The sequence below is a fragment of the Sander lucioperca genome, chromosome 12, assembly GCF_008315115.2.
Source record: "Sander lucioperca isolate FBNREF2018 chromosome 12, SLUC_FBN_1.2, whole genome shotgun sequence".
Lineage (NCBI taxonomy): Eukaryota > Metazoa > Chordata > Actinopteri > Perciformes > Percidae > Sander > Sander lucioperca.
Window position 1 is genome coordinate 37,242,911 of NC_050184.1, and position 25,341 is coordinate 37,268,251.

Consider the following 25,341-nt stretch of genomic DNA (forward strand, 5'->3'; position numbering starts at 1 on the left):
AAACCGTACATTTTTATGTTGGCTCAAAAGCGGCATTGGTTGCGTAACATGGTTGTGTTAAAAATGGTTACGTCTCACAATGTAAATGACCCATGTAAGAGAGAGAGAAAATGAGAGAGTGATATGTGTGTGGTTGTGTGTGAGCGTGTTTATTTCAATGATAACTGCCCATCTCATATTCTCACATTAAAGGAAAGGTGTTAAATGCCACGGGCACCATAACCCCTGCTAGGCGAGGCTGTCAAATGCCCAAACCCCCAAAAAAAGCCCAGACTGCGATGAAACACAAGTCTGCATTATTGGGCCATGACACAACACAGCGTGCACACACAGTACTGATAGAATTAATGCAAAAAATCTGTGTGTGCACGTGTGTGTGTGTGTGTGTGTGTGTGTGTGTGTGTGTGTGTGTGTGTGTGTGTGTGTGTGTGTGTGTGTGTGTGTGTCAGTAAGGAGGGGGTAAAGTCGTCTACCTTTTAATTCCCCGTCCGAGTTATCTGAACAGCTGTCACTCTTGGCCTTCTCTTCCTTCCTGCTCTGACTCTCATCTATCTTTGAAACCTCTCTCGCTGTGTCCTGCGCCGATTTGCTGCAACTTATTGTCGACTCTGATGCTGATTCAACAGATGTCGCCAAGTGGGTCAGAGAGAAGCCGGAGGGGAACTGCTGGTCGTCCTGCTGCGGCCTCTCTCCGTTGTACACCTGGAAACAGCCGCTGGACGAGGCGGTTTGCTCAGACCTGCAGCTATTGTCACCGAGCCGGATGTAAGTGGCCGACTCTGTTGTCTGTTTCCCCTTATTGCTGTCATCCTGGTAGAGGCAACAAAACGCCTCCTCTTTGACGTTGCCCGCTGGAAACGAGCAGGGTTGTAAACACTGGGCAACAGGTTGTTCGTCCCTACTGGTTTTGGAGCCTGGGGTCCATGTGGCCAGCTGTGTTGACAGGTAGGGCACATCCTGGAAGCCGCTGAGCGGCAGACTGCCCGGAGGAACCTCGTCTCTTTTGGAGAGGGAAGATGGTCCAATCTTACCAATGTTTCTCATCACCGAATATCCGTACTCTGCAGCTGTGTGGATGTACATCCCGGGGTTGCTGGAATAACCCTCACCCCTGAAGGAAGATGATCCTCCCATTAAAGAATCCATCAGGAAGTTACCGGACGCTATGTTATTCGGACATGACATTTTTGCATTTGGCAACACAGTAATCGTTTGGTGTTCCACCGGTCTGAACTACGGGATTTCTCCAGGAGAATAAGGACAGTAGGATGCTGACATCTTTTGGAGGGGGGTGCAAAAAATATCAGTAACATAATTATGGATGCTGGGAGACATGTCATGTGATTTTCAGACCAATAGCGGCGTGGAAGTGGCCTTGATGCTCCAGACTGACGTGACGTCAGCGCGGTCAAGTTGGGGAAACTGAGGGTTTTTGATGGAGCAAGAGCGCCACCTAGCGGCCAAACGCTAGTCAAGACAGCAGGCCCACACCAGGGGAACAAAGGGAGGCTGCTGCAGCAGGATTTTTTTATGCACTTACTACGTGGCTTTTAAGTATTTTAATTCGGTTTAAGTTCAGAATTTCAGATGTTTTAAAGAAAATTAATTTGGTCAACATGTGATTTCATTTTCGTCCTGCCTGTGGAGGTGTCTGTTCTTTTTGTTTGTTTTCATCGATTTGCTTTGTTGTTGCCACCGATTTAGCAAGGTAAGCTGAACACACAAGTGTTACCCAAAGGAGTCTGAACAGATGTGTGAACGTCTTTAGGATTTTTTAACTGACAAAATCGTCAAAATGCAGACGAAGTTTTAACCCTTGACGTTGTTAATAGCATTTAGCAGCAGTTAAAACGTTCGCTTTTGAATTTGACCTGCTAAATTTAAGATTGTGATATCTTCCGAAATGCGTTTTACTGACATCCTTTTGTAGATTTACAGAAACACATTCCGTGCATCAATTACTAAAACCTTAGTTAGGCCTGGTCTTTTATTTTGACCCTCCGATTGTTTAATTGCATATTCCTTTAAAATTATTTCACTGCTACCAACAGAATTAGACCAGAATTCGTTAAAAAAGCAAACACATTATATCTTATTAGATCAGTTAGATTAGTTCACTTTACCTAGATTGACCGCACTTGGCTGTGTTTTCTTGAAATGAGCAACAAAATATTAACTAGACGGCGGAATTGGTATAGTGGATGTTAGGCCTATAAGGATATTTGTTGTACAAGGAAACCTATACTGAATTACGTCAAGCGTAATGTTTCTTCTTTTTTCACTTTTAAAACTAAATATCTTATAGCCTAATAAATAATTAATTGCATACCTGAGCTATTGTTATACACAAACCTGTATTATTTTCAGGATGTTTCTTGATGCTTCACATGTGCTTTCAATATGGTAAACTTGACGTTTTTGTTCATGTTTTCATTCTCAGACGTGTGGGCCAGAAGAGCTGGTGTGTAAATTAAGTATGGCTTTCACTAAAATGATTGCGTATTTATGCACATAGACTTTCTTTAACATAAACAAAGGTTGAATAATCTAAATTCTCATTCTCTCCTCAAAGATGTTGCCAACATTATGGTAAGAGTTCAAATTTGTCCCGTTCAGGTGAAAATGTAAAAATATAGGCTATATATCCTAAGTCAGTAGCAACAACATAAACAAATACTATGCTGCAGCCGAAACTAGCAACGATATTTAGAAGGTAGGCCTACTATTGCGAAACATGAATACAGTGAATATGACTAAATGAACAGGTTACACTTAAACTGACCTGAACTAAACGTATCTAAATCTAAAACACATGCGAACACAGGTTATTGTGATATCTTATATAGGCCTAGTTTACAAATCTAAATGTTCAAAATGTTTGCATTTATTATCCTGCCCTCGGGTAAATTGTTGACCTGTTTGTGCATTTTGCTCGGGTTAATACAATGAAGTTAGTTTCTAACCCACATGATACATTTATTTCCCCACTCCGTGTTGTGTTCAGTGAAAAAAACAGTTGTCTTCGTTCCGTGTGTCATGTGTTGTTTTGTGTCAGGCCTGTGTCTTCTGTGCTGCAGTCAGTACGCTTTAGGACATCCAGTTCAAACAAATCCGCAGTTACTCGAAAGACTACAAATACACTGCTGCTGAAACTTCACCAATTCTCGATATAGTTTTAAAACAAAACATCATACAGAATCAACCGGTTTATTACAACATTCATTAAAGTCGAACATTGTTTGGTTTATTTATTTTACATAAAATACACAAAGCTTACAAAAAGTAATTTAATATTTTCTAGATGTGTAATTTCTATAATTCCAACAAATGTTCATTGAGGCAGCAGTAATGCACCATGCCAAACACGTATAAGGTTTTAGGACTGCCACAAAACTATGTCCATCAGCATTTTAGATAGTATTACTAACAGCTTATAGCAAACATTTCAAGACTGCTTATGCTGATAATGATAGCATGCGTTTAGCCAGTTTAAAATGTTTGTTGAAATAGTTCACCACATGCGGCTGTCCTCTAGTTTGGTTTGTGCGAGACGTGCACGCGCGCCTGTCCGTCTGTCTGTGTTCAGTTCAGAATCATTCTCAAAGGCAAGGGCAAGATAGGCTCTATTACAAATGTATGTCTTTGAATATTTGTTTGCATTTGCAAGTGTACTTTGATTTTTCGAGATGAGACAAAACATATTTGCATGTGATACACTGACTGTGAGTGAGTGAAATAAATATTCAAAATAACCGATAAACGGTGTCTTTGTGGTCATTTTCCATTCCCAACATTCCGCACATTTATGAAAGACATAGGGCCATTCATAGCTATAGATGGAAAACCTTTAATTAATTGAGGATACACGGACGGACAACGTGATCGTATGTGTGGAGTCCATGTTGGGCTCATGAAACCCTTATAAAGTTAATATTTTAAACTATAAACTGGCAAGCAAGTTTAAAGTTTTATGTAGCCTAGTTCGTGAAAAATTTACATTTTGAAGAATAAAGTTTTCACCCAAGAACAGGAAAATCCTGCAATAAAGGCTTAAGGATGTTCTTTTCACACTGCGTCTTTCTTTAATACACGCACGCTCTGCCTCATAGGGACTCATTAATAACCACACCTAATGTAGGCATATAGCCCACCTCACAAACTCACACCGCTGACACATACAAAAACTGCTTTATGACACATTCACACCTATAGCCTGCAGGCTACCTCAAACTCAGCCGAGCACAAAAAAGTAATGCACATAAAAACAAATTATATACAACTTCTCAAGGAGCACTGAGCTCTAAGTAATGCTTACATTTCAAAGAGACGTAGAGAACATTGTGACGCCTTGTACCTGCTATTATGATCTCATATACCTGGCAGTGCAGGGAAAGAAATAGATAAACCTGCAATTATAGGGAGAAAAGTAGTCTTGTGGGCATGTCACATACCTGGCAGAATAATTAAATAAGTATTGTGATGTCACTGTCAGTATTGTTTCAGACCTGGCAGCGCCATATTAAGAGTATTTTGATGTCACAGACCGAACAATGTGCAAAAATGTGCGTTATAATGCCACAGACTTTGCAACATGAGTCTGCCAGTACAGAATGGATATTATCATTGCACACAGTGGCAGAAGATCTGAGCCTGTCACACGCAATTCTGCAGTAAACATAGTATTATGACACATAAGCAAACAGTTGTTGACAAAAGCCACATTGCTGCTACAGACCTACGAGTGGGCAAAATAGCCTAAAGTCGGGCAATGGGCTTATTCGACCTATTGTATATATGAGTATTAAGAACAAAACAGAAATTCACTAAGTTTTCACTGCGCATGCATTCCTTTCTGCTGCCATAACAAATCGGGCACTCTGTTGCTATTTGTTGTACTGTATATCCAGGTCTATTTCTCTCATGGAAACACGAACGCAACCTTGTTTTCCAAAGGGACATTCCTACAAATCTGTGATTTTCTTTCTGCATGTGTTTACAGACCCTGTATCATTTAGTCACTTTCAGGTAAAATACTCAGCTTGCATGCATTTCTTTACATAGGCCATAGGCCTGCCTACACACACACACACACACACACACACACACACACACACACACACACACAAACACACACACGACTGAGATTGTATTTTACCACGGTCTTTACACTTGTCTAAAGTACAGCCAGCACTTTCGCCACTAAATTGTCGTCCAATTGATTGCAAACCTGGAGGCTATTATTATATTGCAAACAGGTATGGGTGTTGAATGCTGCGGGACAGAAGGCATGGTAGCGGGTTTCCTTATTGTACTAATCAGGAGCCACTGGGGCGACACAACTAATTTGCTCCTGGCAGCCACTTTGAAATATCATTCCAGTTGGACGTGAGGAGGTTCTGCTTTGTGTTCTCTTTCATGCTGCTGTCCACTCCATGGGCAACTGCAAACCTATGGTGTCAGAATTATGTACGTTTTTAATTAAAAACCAGAACCGCCATCAAAGTACAGCAGTATTACATTATTACCACTCCTGACCACACCAAAACACACACCAGCCACGATATCGAAATAAAAACTTTCTATGAATTACAGTCACACGAAGTTCAGTGGCAACAATAAATAAATAAATAGCACCATACAAATGCGCGCATGTAAATTCAAGCGTTTTGAGAGTTATTCGGTTGCAGCAATAGCAGGAGCTCGTTTTACAGCGTCGAACTGTTTTATGGCCCTATAGAACAGGATAGGTGCTGAGATGCGAGTGGTACACTGTTGTATAAAATCATTCAATAGCCTATAACCCTTTGATTAGTATGTGCAGAGAAAAAAACAGGAATATCCCTACTGCCCCATACCCCCTTTTTTAATTGTAATGTAAATACATTACAATTAAAAACACAATAACAAAGTTCTAACTGTTAGATTAAATACTTTCCTTAAATACGCAACAAAATATTTGGAAATGTTACAAAAACAGTATCAAAAGCACTTAAACCGTTTGCAGATTTTTTAATATAGGCTATATATATACTGCTTTTTGTTATTTTTCTAGCTTTTTATATATATATATATATATATATATATATATATATATATATATAGCTGTTAATTTTATTGCCAAAGAAAAAGTTTTCGTGTCATTCAGTAAGTACACAACGCTGTATTCCTTGTTGCCATACTACTTGAGTTAGGTTTATTGGCCTATTGACATAATCTCACAACTTTCAACATAAATACACACTCTTCCCTGAACTCAAGAAGCAAATATTATTTGTTTATGGCCTAGTTGTATTCCAGGAATACAATAAAATCAAGTCTTATTGATAGTTTCCAGCATCAGATCGAAAAACTGAGATTCCTCAAAAACAATTCCTCAGACTTTATGGAGCTGAATTAATCAATTTTCCTTATACATTTTAATGGTACCAGGCTACATCCTCATGGCTCTCCTCATCTACATAAAACACGCCGCCATTTTCCTTCACCACAACACCCAAGCTAGACTGAGACATGGCAGGAGCCGCATTCCAGCGGAGTGGACTGTGCATCTGTCACACAACACATCACGAAGAGGACGTATCTACGACTAATAATACTACTCTGATGTCACCTCGAGGCATCCATCTCAGAAAACGTTTTCAAGCTCCCGTTGAGGAAACAAAACCGTGCAGAGGCCGGAGACTCCTGGCCCCCGTGTGGTTGATAGACAACATTAGCAGGAGCCTCTGCAGCTCTCTCCGTCAGTGACGTTGGGTGTTGGAGAAACCATACAAATTACTCACGTCACCGTCCCAGGGCCAAGGTTGGTGGGTGTGGCGAGAGAGGGGCTCCTATAGCCTTGATCTCCGCTTGTGTGCATCGCCTTTCTTTTGCCAGAACGGCCCCCTGTCCTTCCTGATATTACACTGACATATGCAGATTAACCCTGATCTCAATTCCGGTAAAAAGAATACCTGCCAAGTTTATTTATTAATACATGTACCAAAAGGATACAACCAAGGAGAGTTTTCCTCCCCTTTCTCTTCTCTTTCTTTACATTAAAATAACGTAAAGCCTGAGCAGAACCTTAACCCCGATCCCAACATTAACCAAACGACCCACACCTTAAGTAAACACTCAGAAGTAAATACAAACCGTGCAATAGTCTGCACTGTAAAACCTCTTTGATCCATGCACAGCAGCCTGAGCAGGAATCACATCTAAAGTATCAGGACTCAAAGGATGGACTGACTCACACACACCGTCATTTTCGCACTTACAGAACCACCCATTACGACAATTTTTTTTCTTTAGAGAATGCGAATATAGGTCTACAGTTTATACCAACGTGTTTTAAAACGTCTCATGCGTGAAAACGTATACATTTTACAAGGACAATAAAGTGTATTTACTGGGCGTGCTAAAGCTGGCAAAGTTACCTGCTGTAGTTTAATGCGAACGGGTCAAAGTTGGTCTTTGTACACATTCCATTTTCTGTTCCCACTCACTCTCATTGGCTCATTCCGCCGCTGCACACATTTCCGGGCTAAAGGGGCTCCTTGATTCCACTTTATTGCAGCGGGTTAAAGGTGAAGGCTTTGACATTATTGAAGTTCAAAGACTACATTTAATTATAAATTGTAGTTAATGCACACGTGCAATCATTATGCACATATGTTGGGGAACACATACGAAACACACATACGCTAAACACATTTGGAAAAAAAAGAACTTGCCAATAATTGTGATTTCCTTTCCCCTAGCTATCTCTTCTTATAACTCCTAACATGTGGCCCAATTAGTCAACAATGATTTTGTCATAGCATGTGTTGAAATAGGCTGAGGTTTGCGGTCAGCTCTGACAAATAGACTATTATTATTTCATATGCAGCTGAATCTGAACAGCAACGCATTAGAATCCCACGAGATCTTTGACAGGCCCAATCTTAGGAATAAATAAATAGGCTAAATAAATCAACTTAATCAGGGGAAAACATATCTACTGTAGAAAGGATTTGCTGCGGTTTCCAATATCCAGATTACAAGAATGGTGGACATGACGGTTGTGTGCAGAGGGGGGAGGGGGTTTTGTTACAGACTACACAGATCGAGTTCATGTCGAAAGCTCTTGACAAGTTTGTTTCCCCTTCGGGCATCAAGGCTTGCTTGTTTACTATTTACTGCGGAAGTGAACGCCATTCCCCCCAAACAGACGGTGCAATTAAGAGGAAAAAAATAGCCATTTAGTGCCTCTGTCTTTATGGCAGTGTCTAGACTACAAGAGTGGCGATTCCATTTAGTGGGCACTAAAAGAGGTTATCAGTCCACTCTCTGTCTCTACATTTCTAAGATCTGAGCTCTATCTTCGTTTAATACGCTTGCTAAAATTTAAACATGATCCTTCAGAGTGGTGTAACCTTGAAATAGCCGAAAATCTGACAAGTGTAGGCCCGCCGACACTATTCCTCAGTTCCACAACCGCCACCAAATCTACCACAACAAATATGTGTATCATCATGAAGTGGCCATTAACACAAGTTGAAAGTGTGCTAATGTTATGTGTGTAGGCCAACAGTTGTAGGCTATTCACACATTCATGAGATATTTGCTATTTCAAAAAATCTCTGACTCACGACCGAGCAAAAACAGCAAACTGTCAAAAATAAATGCATATCAGTAATGGTAATTGTGATAATGATAGCACAAAAAGCACAAAGTCGTTGAGTTTTGCCTATACGTTTCTGTTTATTTCATATGTATTATATTAATGATACACAGGCCAACAATCTGTTCCTCCTCTCTGGAATCCAAAGCACCAATGTTTTAAGCAAATAATTTAACGAGTGTTGGCGTTAAAGCTGTTAAAGTTGTATGGGCAGTGTAGTGAAAAATAGCAGCAGGGATAGGGGAAAGGAAATTCAACATATACGCCTATTTACAGTCACAAATGCACATTGCATAGGCTGCTCTGTACAGGGGGATATACTTCACAGATTGGACGTCAGAGTTCTTAATGGCGAAAAATGTAGCCAGGAGATTTGCTATAACTTGTTCATATCTCTGGTCGAGAAATAATTAGATAATGATATGCTATATACATAGACCAGAGGAACGGGGAAGAGCTAAAAGTTGTCAGCGCAAAAAGGATTCAAACTGGTTGTTACATTTGATATTTTAACAACAAGAATGTCTATATGAACAATAGAATAAACACAATGGAGAATCGTGATAAATAGAGACATATTCAAGAACAGCATAGGTATAAATGATTATTCTAACCATGAAGGCCTTTCTGGGGACCAGCTAGAAATTCACCGTCGCCCGTGGGGCAATACGAAAATGGCGACTTCATCCCATGCAGGCCTATTACTCCCATTGTCCACTTTAACATTGCACTGTTGGTGATATGGGCTCCTTTAGAAAATGGTTATGCCCACGATTACAATTCAATGAGATAAGAGTAGGCCTTAATGTCACTGACCAAGATTGTGACACTTTCTGCTCCTGCTCACAATAGGGGGTTTCCAGAGAAGTACTGGAGGCGATCTCTGCTCAGCTTCTTCTCTTTCATTCTTCTATTCTGAAACCAAATTTTAACCTGGCGGTCGGTGAGGTTTAACATTCGGGAAAGCTGAAGCCTTTTCTCTTTGTTGATGTAAACATTAAAGAAGAATTCCCGCTCCAGCTCTCGAATCTGAAACTTGGAATATGGACACCTCTTCTTCCTTGTGCGAGGAGTGCCTGAAGAAAAAAATTAAATTGGAAATTAAATCAGAGTTTAACGGGAAAAAGCAACAACGTCACATGAATTAATAACAATAATGTATTTATAATATTTACAAAAAAGGACAAAAGGAGGCTTTAGTGCTGAGGGGACTATAGGCTCACCAGATGCTAATAATTCAATGGCATTAGTAGGCTAATGATAACATTTCAGTCAACATTCATTAAGCAAAGTGGCTGAGGCTATCAGATAAACCAGCCATAAAGAGTGTTAAATGTCCAAATCGCTTGAAGGAAATAATATCAACTTACAGGCTCTAAGTACGTGTTTATCTGTTATAAATATACAACAACAAAAGTATTTCACCGCATTATATGCGTCACATTCCTCTGGAGCTAAACTAACAATTTACACAATCTTTTGGCAGTGAGTTGAAATGCATCGCCCATGTTTGCAATGGACTATGCAGACCTCTGTGGCCCTATAACTTCTTATCAAACAGGTGACTGGGGAAATAGATTTCTTTATTGTTTTCTGTGAGGAAGAGGGGCAGCCTCAGTTAGCTTGTATCTGCAGCCTGGCTGAGCTAATGCAATGTACATGAGGCTAAACACCAATGGGATATGTGTGCTGCAATAACAGCAATGTAGACAATTAAATTAAGCATAATTCTACTTCATTCTGGTCCTTCAAGTTAACAGTAATGCCAAGGTCACATGCAAATCATTAGTAGAGAGGTGAAATGCAAAAGGAAATGTATTTGGACTTAAGTTTTTTTTTTTTTCAGCGGCTACTGAGGAAATAGCAGTTATTGCAGACCTAGCATTCTCTCCATATATGGACGAGGCAAATCACTTGATTCTCTACCAATGATTCATTTACTGCCTGCTTGTAAATGGAGGAAACGGTTCTAATCTGTCATTCGATCGCCTAGATAGATATCAAAATAGATATCTAGACAGATAGAGAGGAATGCGTTTAACCGTAAAGTGTGTAATACTGTGTGCAGCATGTCTTTTGCGGGGAAACCCAGTGCTTAAAGAAAATTCACAAGACGCCAAAAGCAATGTTCTGCCCAATTGGTTTTTACTCTCGACAGCCCAACGAGAAAATCCCTTAAAATGCCCAACGCAAGTTCATGATCAAAGTTAACATTTGTCACAATAGCTCTCTCTTAAAAATTTCACAGACTCTCACCATAGAAGCGTCTGTGTATAACATCCCCTTTTTTTCAAAGCGCTTTCCCATCGTAAAAATTCTTCTCGTTGCAAGAAAGAGCTTTGTAGGGTTATAATAAAATCCTTTGAATGCTTATAAAACTCCACATAAAATCTGACCGACAAAACACCGGGCTAGTCCCCTTAACCTTCCCCCATTTTACAGCTTCGGTATACCTACTCGAGTGGCTGCTCTTGTTGGCGGTGCCGTCCTTGGTTGTTGCGGAGGAAGAAGTGCATGAGCCTGAATTTGTATGTTCCTCCTCATCTTCTGGGTCTTTTTCCTGCTCCGGGGCTCCGAGTACAGAGGCTATGGGCTGCTGTTGCTGCTGCTGCTGCTGCTGCTGGGAGTCGCTTTCGAGCTTTCCCCCCTCGCCCTTTTGTAAACAATTGTCTGACTGATTGTCCGTGCTGCTGCAGTATGCGGTCTCAAAAAAGCGGTCGAAACCTTGCGGGAGGACGCTGTTTTTCCCCACGCCGGAGTAAAAACCTGTGGAGGGGTGATTGGAGCCCGGATGGGTGTGATGGTGGTGGTGGTGGCTGTACACATTCTCGTTCTTCATAAGCATTTCTGTCATGGTGGATGGTGGAAGACAGTCCCTATGCACCAGATCCTCTCCCGAGTAGCACGATGCATAATTGCTTCTGTGGTGCCATTTACTAGCAGGGTCCAAGCCGTATGAAACTTCCCGTACCGGCTGTACTTGAGACAGATTTGTGGAATAAGGGTAGGTGATTTGCCGGGACGGGGCCTGTGGAAGAAACGAGGACACGGCAGAAAACTCTGGGACGTAGTAGGTGCAGCTGGGGAGGTAGATGTTGGACGCGCAGCCCGTCCTGTCCCCAAACTCGGATGTCCGGTCTTTGCGCGTCTGGGAGCAGAAGTTGCCCAGATTCACCGAGTTAAACATCTTTCGCTCTCTCGTACTCCGTACTATAGATAGATGTTTTGGATACGAGCTGCAGCAGAAGGGGAAAATTTGGGAAGGCGAGATGACGCGCAATCCGTCTAAGTCGCCCCGCAGACACGTGATCGAAAGTAGATATTGTCATATATCAATTTGGAAGAGTTGGATGTGTAGGAGTGGTTGGCTTTAGGTAAGATCGAGGAGGTTCAAACGAATAATTTTCAAACACCACAGGCGCACTAAGAAAACCAGTAACAGATTCCTGTTTGCTGGCTTATGACAATTAAAGAGATGTGTGCTGTGTGTGTTTATGTTTATGGGCTGGTGGTAGGCTAGCTAAACAGCTACAGCTCCTTAAACAGGCATAGCACAAACTGCAGAGGTGCACTCAGTGACATCCATAGTGTTATGGAAATGTACAGGTAAGATTATTATTATTACCAATATTAAATTATAATTAATTCATTACATTATTTAATGCTAATTGTTATCCATATCCCACACAATTCAACTACTGGTAATTTTAATACTTTATTATTATCACTGACACTGTTACAAACAGTACAAAATCTGAACTGAGAAGGTAGTACAGGTCAGCAGTCGCTGTGAATGTAGCCCAAAGAAGGTATCAACCCGATAAAAAGAAATCCCACGAAACAAAAAGTTTAACAAATCACACACACAATATTCCCCAGGACATTTACACTGTATGTGAATATGTAAGATAACTCTTCACTAGGGTTATATTATTATATCTATCCTTTTTATTCTTTAATAGTGGCTCCACGAGTCTGATGCACACATGATTATTAAACAGAGGTGTGGATGAGCCGGGTTCATCTATTTAAAATGACGCAACATATTAATTCGTCGTCCATTTTCTTTAGCTTTTTCTTTCTTTCACCACATAAAAACCTTGCTTCACTAAACTGGCGGTGCACGACTATAATTATGTTGTAAAATGAAGATGAACCAACGGTTAGGCAATGTAGGATACACAGCATGCATGTTGACTGTGCAAGCTAAAGTAATCGGCTCACTCTCATTAGTCCCTTTGACTTTGGATCCCAACTTCCTGCAGGAGTACTACCAGTGAAGCCCTGGGACCTTGCATCTCCTCCAGTGGGAAATGTCCCCTGATGACATAAACACAAACTCTAAAAAAAAATAAAAAAAAATAACGTAATTACTCCCCCTCAAATTGCTGGATTCAGTACTATTCACTTTGGAGTGGTTATTGACAACACCGCCCAGAAAATCACAGCTATGTGTGAGCCTCTTATGCGGAAAAAATTCAAATTGATATGCTGGGATATAATTTCTAAGTGGAATCCCTAGTTGATTAAATTAAATGTTTTGGGTTGCAGCTTTTTTCTATAAGCTTCAGAGTAAGAGCAACAATTAGTCTTCTTGTAAACGGCTACTTAGGCTACTTAGACAGGGCCTATTGACCAAGCAGAGGGAATGTATCCGACGTTTCCCTCTAAAATTAAATAAGTCCCAGCTGATGTTCCAAGCTGCTATGATCATTTTATTTTCTACCAGAATGTCGACTTTTTTTTAGTAAAATGTAATAAATGAATGGTTTGGAGAAAAGATGCGCCTGCGTGTTCTTTCCTGCGTCATTGTAAACTTTTAATTATACTGTTGAGGGCCATCTTCGAATCTTTATAGACTAACTGATACTATCTATTAATATGATGGCCCATTGTTTATGATAATAGTCTACTTCCTGAATTGCAATAGACTTTTGAATTATTATCCAATAGTCCAATAACACTAGGGTTCTATTACAATCACTTAGAGGACACCTGTGTTGTTTAAAAAAAATGGAAAACAAAGCTTGTGTCGTTGGTGATTTTCAACAGCAAGGGCAAGAACAAGCAGCAGCATCAGACCTCAGCATTGGAAATGAGAGTCCATTGCAGGCGTATTTGTGAAAAAGGTGGCATTGGCATTAGCTTGTTTACTACCCCTACAGACAAAAGGTTGTCTCACATGATGCATCCTGCATCCAAGTACAAAGAAAGCAGACAGCTGTCCAGACACAGCACTTGAATTTGACCACTAAAATCCACTCTACGTCCTCCATAAAACTCGGTATGGCTGTAGTAACGCTAATCCCTTTGTTCTATAGAAAACCATAAACCTTGAGAATGAGAGGAATTTGGATTTCAGCAACTAGATATTCTGCAACTTAAAAAAAGCTGAATTTTCACACCGAACACCATAACATATTTTCTGCAACTTGGTTGTGGGTGTCCATTTAAGAAATGTAGCAATTAAGACCACTAAAAAAGCCTAATAAAATCTCAAATTATGTGTTTTAACATTATTTTAAGGATTAACATTCAGTCAAATAATCAAAATAAAAGACTGTGAATGTGACAAACGGTATGAAACAACAAGAATATATACGTGTATTTGTGCCCTGTGACGTACTGCTACTGTTGTGATTTTTGGTGGATGAACAACCGCAGCTATGGAAATATTTGTATAAACATTCTGGCCTGTGGCACATGCTCGACACATGCTGCGGCATAAGTGTTTTGTAGTTGCATAACAATAATAATAATTCGCACATCAAAATGTCATTGCCTATTCTAACAGTATAATATATATATATAGTAGGCTACACTGTGTAATTTAAAAAAAAAAAAAAAAAAAAAAAAAAAAAAAAACGCCGGGCTTTAATTTCCTAAAACCTGAAAACCCGCCATACTAATTGGCCTATAATAAATGTTCCGCATGTCAACATTACTCTGATATCATCTGTAGAATTAGAAACGTCTCATAACAATAAATAAAAACTACACACTTTTCTTTCAGCAGGCAGACAGTCCAAAACAATATTGTCAAATCATTTCCTCATCATAATCATTTCAATGATGCGTATTAGCGCGGTATAAATAAGTAATGTGAGGGTATGAATAAGTGATGCACTAATAAAAGTCAAAAGTCAGGGCTGCTAATCAAGACGACTGAAAAATGCAAAAGAATAGTTTAAATACTACACAGTACTTCAAATGACTGCGTTTAAGTCGCGGTGTTTGTCATTATGTGACAAAATATGACCAGTCAATGTCCATCACTTGGCAATATCCGCCTTTCGATGGTTTAAACACTGGCTTTTCTCGCCTTGGTGTGCTCAGACCATCAGTCAAAAAATAAGGTTTACCATGTGTTAATTTCCCTAGATGGACTCACAGCAGCTGATATTCCGCTAGCAATAGGACCCAGGAAAGTTTGATTTGGTTGCACCAAATGAGCAGGCTAAGTATGCAGAGTTTGCACGCAAAAGGGTCTTACTTATTCTATCTTATAAAGACTCATACAATAACAAAGAGTATTGTAAATGTTATGTCCCATCCACTCCGAGTAATAGTCAAAATGGTCTGCTGAGAGTTCTAAAGAGAAGATTTGTCATTCTTTGCCTAAATATCACTGTTGGAGTACACACTTTACGACTGTGTCTGTGGAATTTAAGCTATGTATTGCTAGCACCATAATTACAATGGTTAACCTAGGTGTCACCCTCTTGTTAAGAACTCTCAGTTCAAAAATGGTGCTAAATATTGCAGTGTTTTGGCTCTGCGTCGATAAATCCTGTGCCAAATGATACAACACTCAAGCACAAACACACACACACACACACACACAAACACAGAGAGACACACACAATGGGTTCAGTTCACCAAGACACTGCTGCACAGTTAGCTGAAGTCAAGGCTAAATGTGGGAAGCCTGTGTAATCATATTACTGTCCCCTCATGGCCTAGATAAGTTTAATTGGATGTAAGTCGGGCAGTTAAACTTGGCTGTATGAGCTGCGAACAGTTTCAAGCAACACTAAAGAGCCTTGTTTTTTTTTTTTACTGAGGTCTCAGTGAATGCACCTAGCGTGAAGCGTTTGTGGTGGCAACAATAGCTTACAAGATAAGGATGTGTTTTTGCCGTTACATTTAGAGCAATCTCCAGAGTGTATTTCTCTTTCAACCACTGGGACATAAAGCTTTCACAACAATGTGTTAACTTTTTATTAGAAGTATTAAATGATTTCACATCTCAAGAAATCCCCCAATACTGACCGCTGGCTCTAGCTCCTGTGTTATTTAGATGTCCTGGAAAAAACCTGAAGTCCTTTGGGCAGAGGGACAGTAACACACGGATTTGTATCTATCTGTAACAAATTATAGATCAGATAAAAATAAACTTGTATGATATTTTTGCTTGGGGGAATCTTAGTTTCACGGTTAATACCACTCTACAAAAGTCAAAATAAAGAGCATTTGTGCAGAATTTACTTGAGGCTATGGCCTGTCACATGCCGATCTATTCAAGAAGATATTTTTAGGCGCCTTTAGACCTCTATTATCTGCACAGTTAATCTTCTAAAATATCTGAATCACCTTTTGAAATCAGCAGGGATAATATGCCCAGTGTTGGAAAACAATTCAGGGTTGACTAACTGTCCTAATTAAACGGTTTCTGCCAGGTTTCGGAAATTACGCACAAGACTGCACAACATTACGCACGACCTGTGAACCATTGCGCAATGGTTTGTTTTGGAATTTGTTGACTTACAGGTAATGTACTTTGTTTGGTGATAATAACAACATGATAACACAATCTCAGTGTGGTTATATTTTGACATACCTTGCGTGTGTGCAGTAATTATACACATATATTTTGTCCGACTTTAGATCCAAGGGTTTCACTCGATGGCATTTCTTATATTATTTGGTCAAATCTTGTCTGTTGTAACCAACGTCTTGTCGGAAGAAATGTGAGGCATTGTGCATGCAGAGGGACAATTAGGTGACACATGGAATAAGTGACTGAAATTGCAAAACATTTATTTTTTTTATGTATGTCCAATCAGTGCGAATTCAGCCTGCATTTAGAACAGATCTATTTCAATTGAGGCGACGCGCGGATTGGTTGGTTCTTTCCGCACCGTGGGTCAAAATGCATTATTTTAGTTTGCGCTGGCTTTGCACAAGAGTGGTTTAGTATGTGGACCCAAAATAGAAGCTCTGAGCTTTGCTACAGACTCACATATCGTTGAAATGCCTGCTCAAACACTTTGTACTACTGTTTGCCTTGCCGTCTGAGCTGCAGGTTTTCCAAACTTTTCTTCAGAGCTAGACCTTTAAACACAGAAACTGCATGTGAAAATATGAATATTCTTATAGAAAACAAGTCCAGCACACTGAATGTGCACGGAACCAATATAGGACAAACTTAAACAGGTGACATAGAATTTTCTTGAATCTTGAATTAAATTGAAAGAGCTTAAAGCAGCACCGCCGGTTGTGCAGCTCTGTGCTGCATACTTGACATTCAGCGTCGGCCTAGAGAGGATAGCCCACCCCCAAAATACTACACAGCAAAAACAAGAGAAATTAACACATGTATTCAAAACGTTGATAAACAGCGATTGAAAAACCGAGATTAAATAATACTGTGTAAATAATATAGATTTAGGTGCTGACGACTGCTGAACACATTATTTAGATTGTTACGATTTCGAAAATACAACATGAAAAAGGACAATGAGGCTGCAATAAACAAAAATGAAAAGGGTACCGATTTGCAATCGCGGCGTCAATCAATTTTAATCAATTCCAAGATGTTTCTTTCCATCAACTGCAAGAGGCTCCTTCAAGGCAGCAATGAAACTTCCAGACCCCGTATTAAGGGGTTGTCTGACGTGCGATGCTATTGAAAAACAAATTGATAAGATAGTACATTTGAGAAAAATGGAGCTCATAGAGAGAACTCATTTCAAATCATGTCAAAATCAATATATAACAGTTCTAAAATGAGTGAAACGATATGAATCGTCCATGTTAACCATTTTACCTATCCTCTCTTTCTCTATCACATTAACACCCCCCCCCAACACACACACACACACACACACACACACACACACACACACACACACACACACACACACACACACACACACACACACACACACACACACACAGGAATAACATTGCTTTCTATTTCTCTAGCCAGCTTCGTACCATAAACGGCAGAGGGGTGGCGGGGGACGTAGACCACATGCCACACAAGTTCTCTGCGAAGGGCACTGTGAAGCTCACTGACCTTTGGGACGCGGAGACAGGCCGCCATAAACAGATTTAGCCAGTCTCAAAGTCAAAAGTGCTCAAGAGCAGTGAAAGATCTATTGTAAAGACCTGCAAAGCCAACTGAGATTCCATCCTGTTTTACAATCTAAATACCTTGAGGTTTTCCGCAATGGTTTCTTTTGAGTATTTTTTTTTAATTCCTTATATCCTGTATAGAGTGATGCTATATATAATAATTTGAATGCAGACAGGGAAAACAAGCGAAAACTAATATAAGCTGTCGTGCAGTAAACATTTTTAGCTTTTGGGGAGACTGGATGGCAGGTAAAGACGCGGTCAAATTGTTAAGTGGTTTGTTGGACGTTTCCAGCACAAGATTATTTGTCACAAGCAAAAGCAAAATAAAGGACAGAAATACCTGAAGTAATAGGATATACAGAATAGTCACGCGTAACCTCAGCAGATACGTGTGGTTTGAAGTTCAAGTTAAAACTACATGTTCAGATATCCGTTTGGCATCATTCAAAGACCAGACTGCCATGTTATTCAGGCCAAATAATCCCACGTTTTACACAGGAATCACCTAACTTGCCTGTAAAAACACAAACCACCGCTTGCATCATTTAATCTTGGTAGCCAACACGATTCACGCTGTGCTCAATGTTGTGAGTGGTTTAGTTGCTTACACTCATTTTCTCGTTGTCAAAATACATTTGTATAAACAAATTATGCAAATTATCGCACCTGTGAATTTAAATTCACACTTTCCTCAGTTAACTAAGCGGAACTATATATATTGCAAATCATGAATTCTGATTAATATCTATTCTCTGTCGCTGTCTTTCCTTTTGCGCATTTCTACAAGCACAAAGGCGTATACACTAGACATAATTGGACATCATTAAGTTATTACAATTGTTGACGTTTAAATTTCAAGACCTCATACGCGGACAAGGTTTCCTGAAGCCTTTTAGAGATTGTAGACAATATCTGTAACATAATTGACCTTGAAGATTTATTTTACAAATAATGGCTGAGGTACTGCAGGACAGTCAGGAGCGTCATGGTGCATTTTGCATCTATTATTCTCCTCTAACCCATTTAACAAGGCAAGACACAAACATAAGACACTAGTTTATCTCCTTTCATGGTCAACAGCGCGTTTGATCGGCTAAGAAGTTTGGAGTTGTTATGAATGATGTCCTCTGAATGATCAAATTCAACACACTCAATTTAAGATCTCAGTATTATTTCATAGTCTTGGTTATTACCATATCGCAGCAAATACTTGGTACACTTACTGGTCATGCTTTGCATCAGTCTGGCGCCACTTCAAAACTAATGCACTGTGTGTTCCTTGGATTAAAACAAGGACATATGAATGTTGTCGTCTGTGCGTAAAAGGGTGCATATCAAAACATTACGCCTGTATTTCTCCTTTTATACGGAGGAAACTATTGAAATCCAGATGCTATTATTTACGCTGATATCTATGTTCAAATTCTAGGCAGTGATTTAATTGATGTGATTCTTCAAAACCACCTTTAATCAGATGCGTAAATGTATATTGAGAACATTTTTCCAAAACATAAAACCAGCGAATGCCATATCTTGATATCTAGTGTATTTTTGACTAGACATATATTGTATATTCGCAAACAATTTAAGTTCATTCCATGATTTGTTTATAATGTTTACAGATGTAATCAGCATATTATACAGTAAATAATATTTTTGATATCTGCAAACTGACGCATTGTGCCCGATCGAATAGCAGCGCGTGCAGACGACCCTTTCCTCTCATGGAGTATATTACAGTTCTTATATTCCCTCTTTACATGTACAACAATGCACAAAACTATTATGCATTTGTAGTTTATTTGGGAAGGTGGAGGTTTGAAGTAAGGTCAAAAAGCAGAGGCTTCTGTCAGCATCACTACAGCATATACTATGAGATAGAAGAGTTTCCATACTGAAGCAATCAGCTCAGAGCCATGTCTTGTCATAATTGCACTGTATTTCTTATATCTTAACTGATACCACCAAGAGGATTGTGTTAAGTAATGAACTCACGTCATCTTACATGTGTGTATTTGTGTTGTGCTCATAGACAGACGCCGTTCACAGTTCACTGAAAAGGCAACATCTGATCTCAACATTGAGACAGCACAAACGTTTCCAGTGGGCCTACTTCACCGAACTGTGACTGGAAGCTGTTGAGGACAAACGCATTGATGCTCGCTTAGTTAGCAGATAGGAAAAAACTGCAAGGCATCGCATTGCTTTACACTTCCTTGTCAGTAGAGAGAGCTTTGTGTTATGGGTTTATTATACAACCGTGTGTGTCGTTTGTAAAGATGTATGCCACTTGTGAAAGCAGTTCTATCTGATATGTGCTCATCTGTTCATAAACCATGTTAATGTACAACGCGTTTAAATCCATAATGCAAACCTCAAGCTACAGCATGCACAGCCAGTCCAAGAAGCGTGGCTATATAGCACTGGGGTGTAACCCTATTACAGCTTTACAGAGCTATTGCGCGTTTAGCTGCGCCATTATAGGCTTGTATACCAGTGACATTGATTAGGTCAAACTTCAAGGGAAAGCACAATACTTCAGAAAAAAAGTGAAAATTACTTTTTTGCCTTAAACTAATGTAGTTGTATATATTAAATAGAAATACTAGTCAATGCAAGATGGGGTTTAGCATTTGCATCTGGCCGCCATTTTGCATGGAAAGATATCATAGCTACCTTTGTATCTGAGCGGCCATAATAAAACAAGGCCAACCTGTGTGGGCTCCTATTGATTAGAGTTCACAGCATGTACAATTATGTGCCAACAAAACACCCTCTCAAATACTTCCAAATGTTGCATTAAATGTTCATTTCACTGCGTTGGACACATGTATTTTTAAACCGTTGCAGGTCACGTCTAATAAAACAATACCACCAGTCAGCAGCACTCAGAAAAGCTGATTTCGAAGCTGAACATTCAAAGAAGCAACCCAATAACAGACTGAGGTGACACCAATAAACGTTTCAATATTCTGTTTATTGAAGACCTTATACATTCATATCAGTATTACTTTTACAAGACAACGTAGCAATCCTTACAAGCGCAAAGAAGGGAATGCGATGAGGGACGAAATAAAAACGATAACAAACAACTATTACACTGAAACAGGGTTTCTTTAAATGTCATGTATGGTAAAACTTCTTGAATACCATTTCTTACATCCTTGGCAGTATGATATAATAGGCCTACATTTCCAACCCTTATAACCACAAATAGGCTATATGGAATGCTATATTGTACAAGACGATCAATAACATAACGCACTGTTAGCGATAAGGGATCCTCAAACAGGATGCGAATAGTAACATATGTAATTTAATTTTACAAAAGGTATACACCAGTACAAGGTAGGGAAAGGGAAAACATTAAGAACGTTGCAAGTACATTAAGAGCCAGATAGGCCCTCTGTCCTTCCATCCTAATAATAATAATAATAATAATAATAATAATAATAATACATTCTTTGTAGACGTTTGTGTCAAAAATGTGTAGGGTTGTGTTCGCATCGATTTGTTCAAAACAATTAATAAAAAAGTCATCTACAGAAAAAGTGGCCCGCAGAACATGACTTATAGCTATTTCACATCAATAACATGCTGCAAATACATTTACTGCTATAGCTTACTCATTATACATGACAGATGATGCATTTTCACTGAATTAAGGGAGCACACATAGGCCTATGATTAACTTTTCTAAATTTCTACATATTTATTTTTATTATGAGCACCAAGTTTGAGAAAATGCTCTTTCAGGCCTAAAAAACGTAACATCCCTCCTCCGTTGCCACTTCAGGCGGCTGCCTTGTTTAACCAAGTTGGCCTAAAAATGTAGCCTACTTATACTGGTGAATATTTCCATTACAGATCCTGGCGAGTTTATTGTTGAATACACTATTTTTAACGGGCACGATCTGGACGTGGACTTTAATAGCAGCTCAAAACCGTATTCAAACGGTGATCTCACTCAACTAAAGAAATGCAACTCATGCAGGATTCTGTGGTTGTTGTAAAGACAAGTTGAAAGGTAATACAAGTAAAAAAAATACCTTTAGAAACGTGTTAGCACATGAACAAAGACATGGCAATTCGTTTTTTTCAATGCAGTCAGTCATAAGATATCGATATGGATTACATTGCGGTTTTAGTCCTCCCTCTCCTCATGCAGACTCACAGACTTCCTGTCCGTGACCGTAAACGTGCCCACAAATAGTGGCAAAAACTATGAAAAGGAGATAGCGATGATGTTCCTCTTACCCAACAAATTATGGCTGTGGAAGTTTTAAGCAACCCGGAGGGAGATTCTTCTTTATCAGTTCATAACCTCAGATAAATGATTGCGCGGATGCGGCTCAAACCAGACTTCTCTGTCTTTCTGACTTCACTGCTATACACTGCCTAATTTTTTGAGATTTTACCAAGTGGAACCGCTCCCTCCTCACTTTCTGACGAAAAATGGAACACAAAGGATGTTGTCATTATGTGTCATCCCAAGCTGAAATATTGCATCGACAGCATTTTCCGCGTGGCTTACATCTCTCTTTAACAAATAAGGAAAAAACAATAAATGCATCGTACACAGAAATACACATTCTCACAGTTTTTGTGGGATTATACCAAACATGGAGGCAGTCTTACTGTCATGTTGACTATAGCTTTGAATGTCAGATAGTGGCTTGTTTTGGGCTTGTGCAGCCCGCACCTTTAAGGAAAAAAAAAATATCAGAAAAAGTTGTAATAATTGCCTGCAATGTCAAAAAGATTGATAGATGAGTGCATGCATTGAAATAAGACCTAAGGGAGCGTAGAAGGCTTGGCTTTTACTGCCCATCGATTCACCTTCTGCCGCATCTCTAAAAGTAGGCCAAGGCTTGCTCCCTCAGCATGAGTCTCTTCTTCTTCATCCTGCGGTTCTGGAACCAGATCTTCACTTGTTGGTCGCTGAGGTTCAGACGGTCGGAGAGCTCCCTCCGCCGCTGCCTGGTGATGAACTCATTCAGCATGAATTCACCCTCTAGCTCAGCCAGCTGAAGTTTGGAATACGGTTTACGTTTCTTTCTGGTCCGAGTGTGCATCGGGTACCACGGGGCACCTGGAGGAGAGGGAGGAGGAGGAGGAGGAGGAGGGGGCATACAACGGATTAGTCGCAACAGTTGCAATATCACGGTCACCTCCAAGGTTATGAGGAGCCTAGAGGGCGTCAGTTGTCCAAGGGAAGCTTGGCTAATTGCCTTACTGTGGGCTGAGTGAATCAAACATTCATTTGAGCAGTAAACTGGAGACTAATCAGAAAATTCGATCTAGAAGTAAAATTACAGTTTCATGATAAAGCACTTCCTAAAGATGTCTGCGGCCGTGGAAGTGTAGACGACGTTTAAGTCATCTGTGTTTTGCAAAAGATCCCATGCAGGGATTCTATTAGGATTCAAATGACTGACGCCCCTGGAAGCTGTAGCTTCCTCCACACACAGCCAAACTGGATTTGTTTTGGTCTCTGCCTGGACCTATCTGATCTCAATCCCAATATCAGGACCAGCGGAACATGCCCAATGCTGTGCAATTTTTGATCATAGGTGTTTGTTTTGTATTTTTCAGCCCTCTCTATAGAGACCGCCTGTTTACAGCGGCGTGTGTCACAGGAAGTTTTATTGTTGCAGTTAACGTGATAATTAAGTCGTGCTTGCAAATACCCATACTTATTTGCGAGTTTCAGAGCATATTAAACGACTCTTGAGTACACAGCGACAGATATTAATTCTGTTTACGAGTCATTAAAAAGAAAACTCTCTATCTATGCAGTCAACCAAAGGGCCTTTCCTCTTTAAATCACTGCGCTAATTTGTTAAGTACAAAAGTGTAACAATGCACCAAACATGTATATGCCTGAATTAAGGTGTGCAAATGCAATGACAGGGCTGGTCGTTTACTCAAAAGCTAGTGGGCATTATGGTTTGGTGAGGTTATCTGTAACTGTACACAACCACATGGCGCGTGAGGCATTTTAGGGCAACCCCTAGCGGCGTTTGCACACCACGCAAGTACCCTGCAGGCTAATCGAGGCTGCAAGCTGTGCATCAAGGTAACAAGCTCTAATGACGGTGTAATAGCGCAACTGCACGCTATGTGCACTTCTCTTATAAATAATGTGAACGTGCGTTTATAATAATTGTGGTAAAAATAATAATAATAATAATAATAATAATAGCACCCACCTCCGCCTGCGGCTATGTTGCTTGAATGGCTTCCCGGTGACACCAGGGTCTGTGTGTCGCTGGATGGAGGCTTGCTGCCCTCGTTGAGCAGAGAGGAGCTGGAGTCGGACTCCATTGACTGACAGGATGGCGGGTCTTGCGTTAGCTGCTCGGTCCCATAATCGTATTTGGAGAAGGTGGCTGTGCTGCCAATTCCACTGTGCATCCCGTGGTCAGATGTTAATGATGTGTCTCTCGCCCTATCCTCTCGTTTGAGGCTGCTGCCACCTGAACAGGTCTCCCTGTTCCCGTTGCCGTTGTTATAATAACATTTACCCTCTTCTGGTCTGCTAATTTCGCATGACCGATTGAAAGAAGGGTTGATAGACACGGGGCTGCTAAAGTAGGATTGAGAGTATCCATTGCACGGCTCCGAAGGATTCCACGGGAGGGAGCAAACATTGTCCCTTCTCGGGTAGGAGAGCGACGGTAGCCCCGCCAGTTGTCCCCCTGAGGCTCTAAAATTCGGAAAGTAAAATGTGTCTCCAGTGTGGATGTTTACCAAAGGTCCCACAAACCCTGGATTAAGGAGATTATGCTCGCCCATTTCCGCGGGCCCGACCAACAGCTTCTAGTTTATTGCAATCTGACATTTAACATAGTTAAACCTGGAGGGGCGCCTGATTGGTCATCCTCAAACCACGTGTCCAGGCTAACTTCTGCTACACATGGTACCACCCACTCGGTCCATCTCAGACAAAACAAAACATTAACTTCTGTATTACAGAGGTTTATATGCTTTTTAAAAATACTATAAACCTTTTATTCAAAATGTAGGATCTTGTTTTTCTTCACTTGAGTCACACTGAGTCCAAAAGGAGTCCAGGCTGCTTCTCCTTTTACACTAGTGGAACTGTCCATGGCCTCGTTTAATATATTTATAAGCTGGCAAAAGTTTTTTAAATTCTATTTCTTATGAAAACAATTTTTTTTCCTGAATGAGAGGGTGCATAGGACATCTTGTTTTCTAGCAAATTATGGTTGAATTCCATGTCATATAAAGCTGTGATGTCCCAATTTTACAGGCTTGTTTTAAGAAAAGACTGATGCTCATTGCCGCACTCTACTCATATTTACAGTAAC

General features: G+C 40.1%; 3 protein-coding genes across 14 annotated transcripts in view; all 3 read right to left on the reverse strand.

Moving 5' to 3' along the window:
- The window catches only part of LOC116038581 (homeobox protein Hox-C10a-like), a 133,358-nt gene that overhangs the window by 53,851 nt on the left and 54,166 nt on the right, over positions 1-25,341 (reverse strand). For 6 of the 11 annotated variants that reach the window (XM_031283104.2, XM_031283097.2, XM_036007928.1 and 3 more), the window contains exon 1: positions 474-1,379. The exons of 1 other annotated variant lie outside the window; for it this stretch is intronic. In XM_031283104.2, coding sequence (XP_031138964.1) covers positions 474-1,185 — 712 coding nt within the window. In that variant the 5' untranslated portion in view covers positions 1,186-1,379. Of the gene's footprint in view, positions 1-473; positions 1,380-9,614; positions 9,721-25,341 lie in introns of those variants that run through there. 4 more of the 11 variants (XR_004898952.1, XR_004898950.1, XR_004898949.1 and 1 more) reach the window with 1 other exon arrangement.
- On the reverse strand, positions 8,770-12,477 carry hoxc11a (homeobox C11a). The gene is made up of 2 exons (XM_031283132.2): positions 11,102-12,477; positions 8,770-9,720 (listed from the first exon to the last, which is right to left on the reverse strand). Exons 1-2 carry the CDS (start codon positions 11,829-11,831, stop codon positions 9,488-9,490), a joined length of 963 nt encoding a protein of 320 aa, XP_031138992.1. The 5' UTR covers positions 11,832-12,477; the 3' UTR covers positions 8,770-9,487.
- Positions 20,966-25,087, reverse strand: hoxc12a (homeobox C12a). 2 transcript variants are annotated; one of them, XR_004898956.1, is made up of 3 exons: positions 24,220-25,087; positions 22,270-23,099; positions 20,966-22,229 (listed from the first exon to the last, which is right to left on the reverse strand). XR_004898956.1 is itself a non-coding variant. In XM_031283190.2 (2 exons), exons 1-2 carry the CDS (start codon positions 24,803-24,805, stop codon positions 22,861-22,863), a joined length of 825 nt encoding a protein of 274 aa, XP_031139050.1. In that variant the 5' UTR covers positions 24,806-25,087; the 3' UTR covers positions 20,966-22,860. The 2 variants fall into 2 exon arrangements, 1 of the variants encoding a protein (XP_031139050.1); XM_031283190.2 differs by having other exon boundaries at positions 20,966-23,099.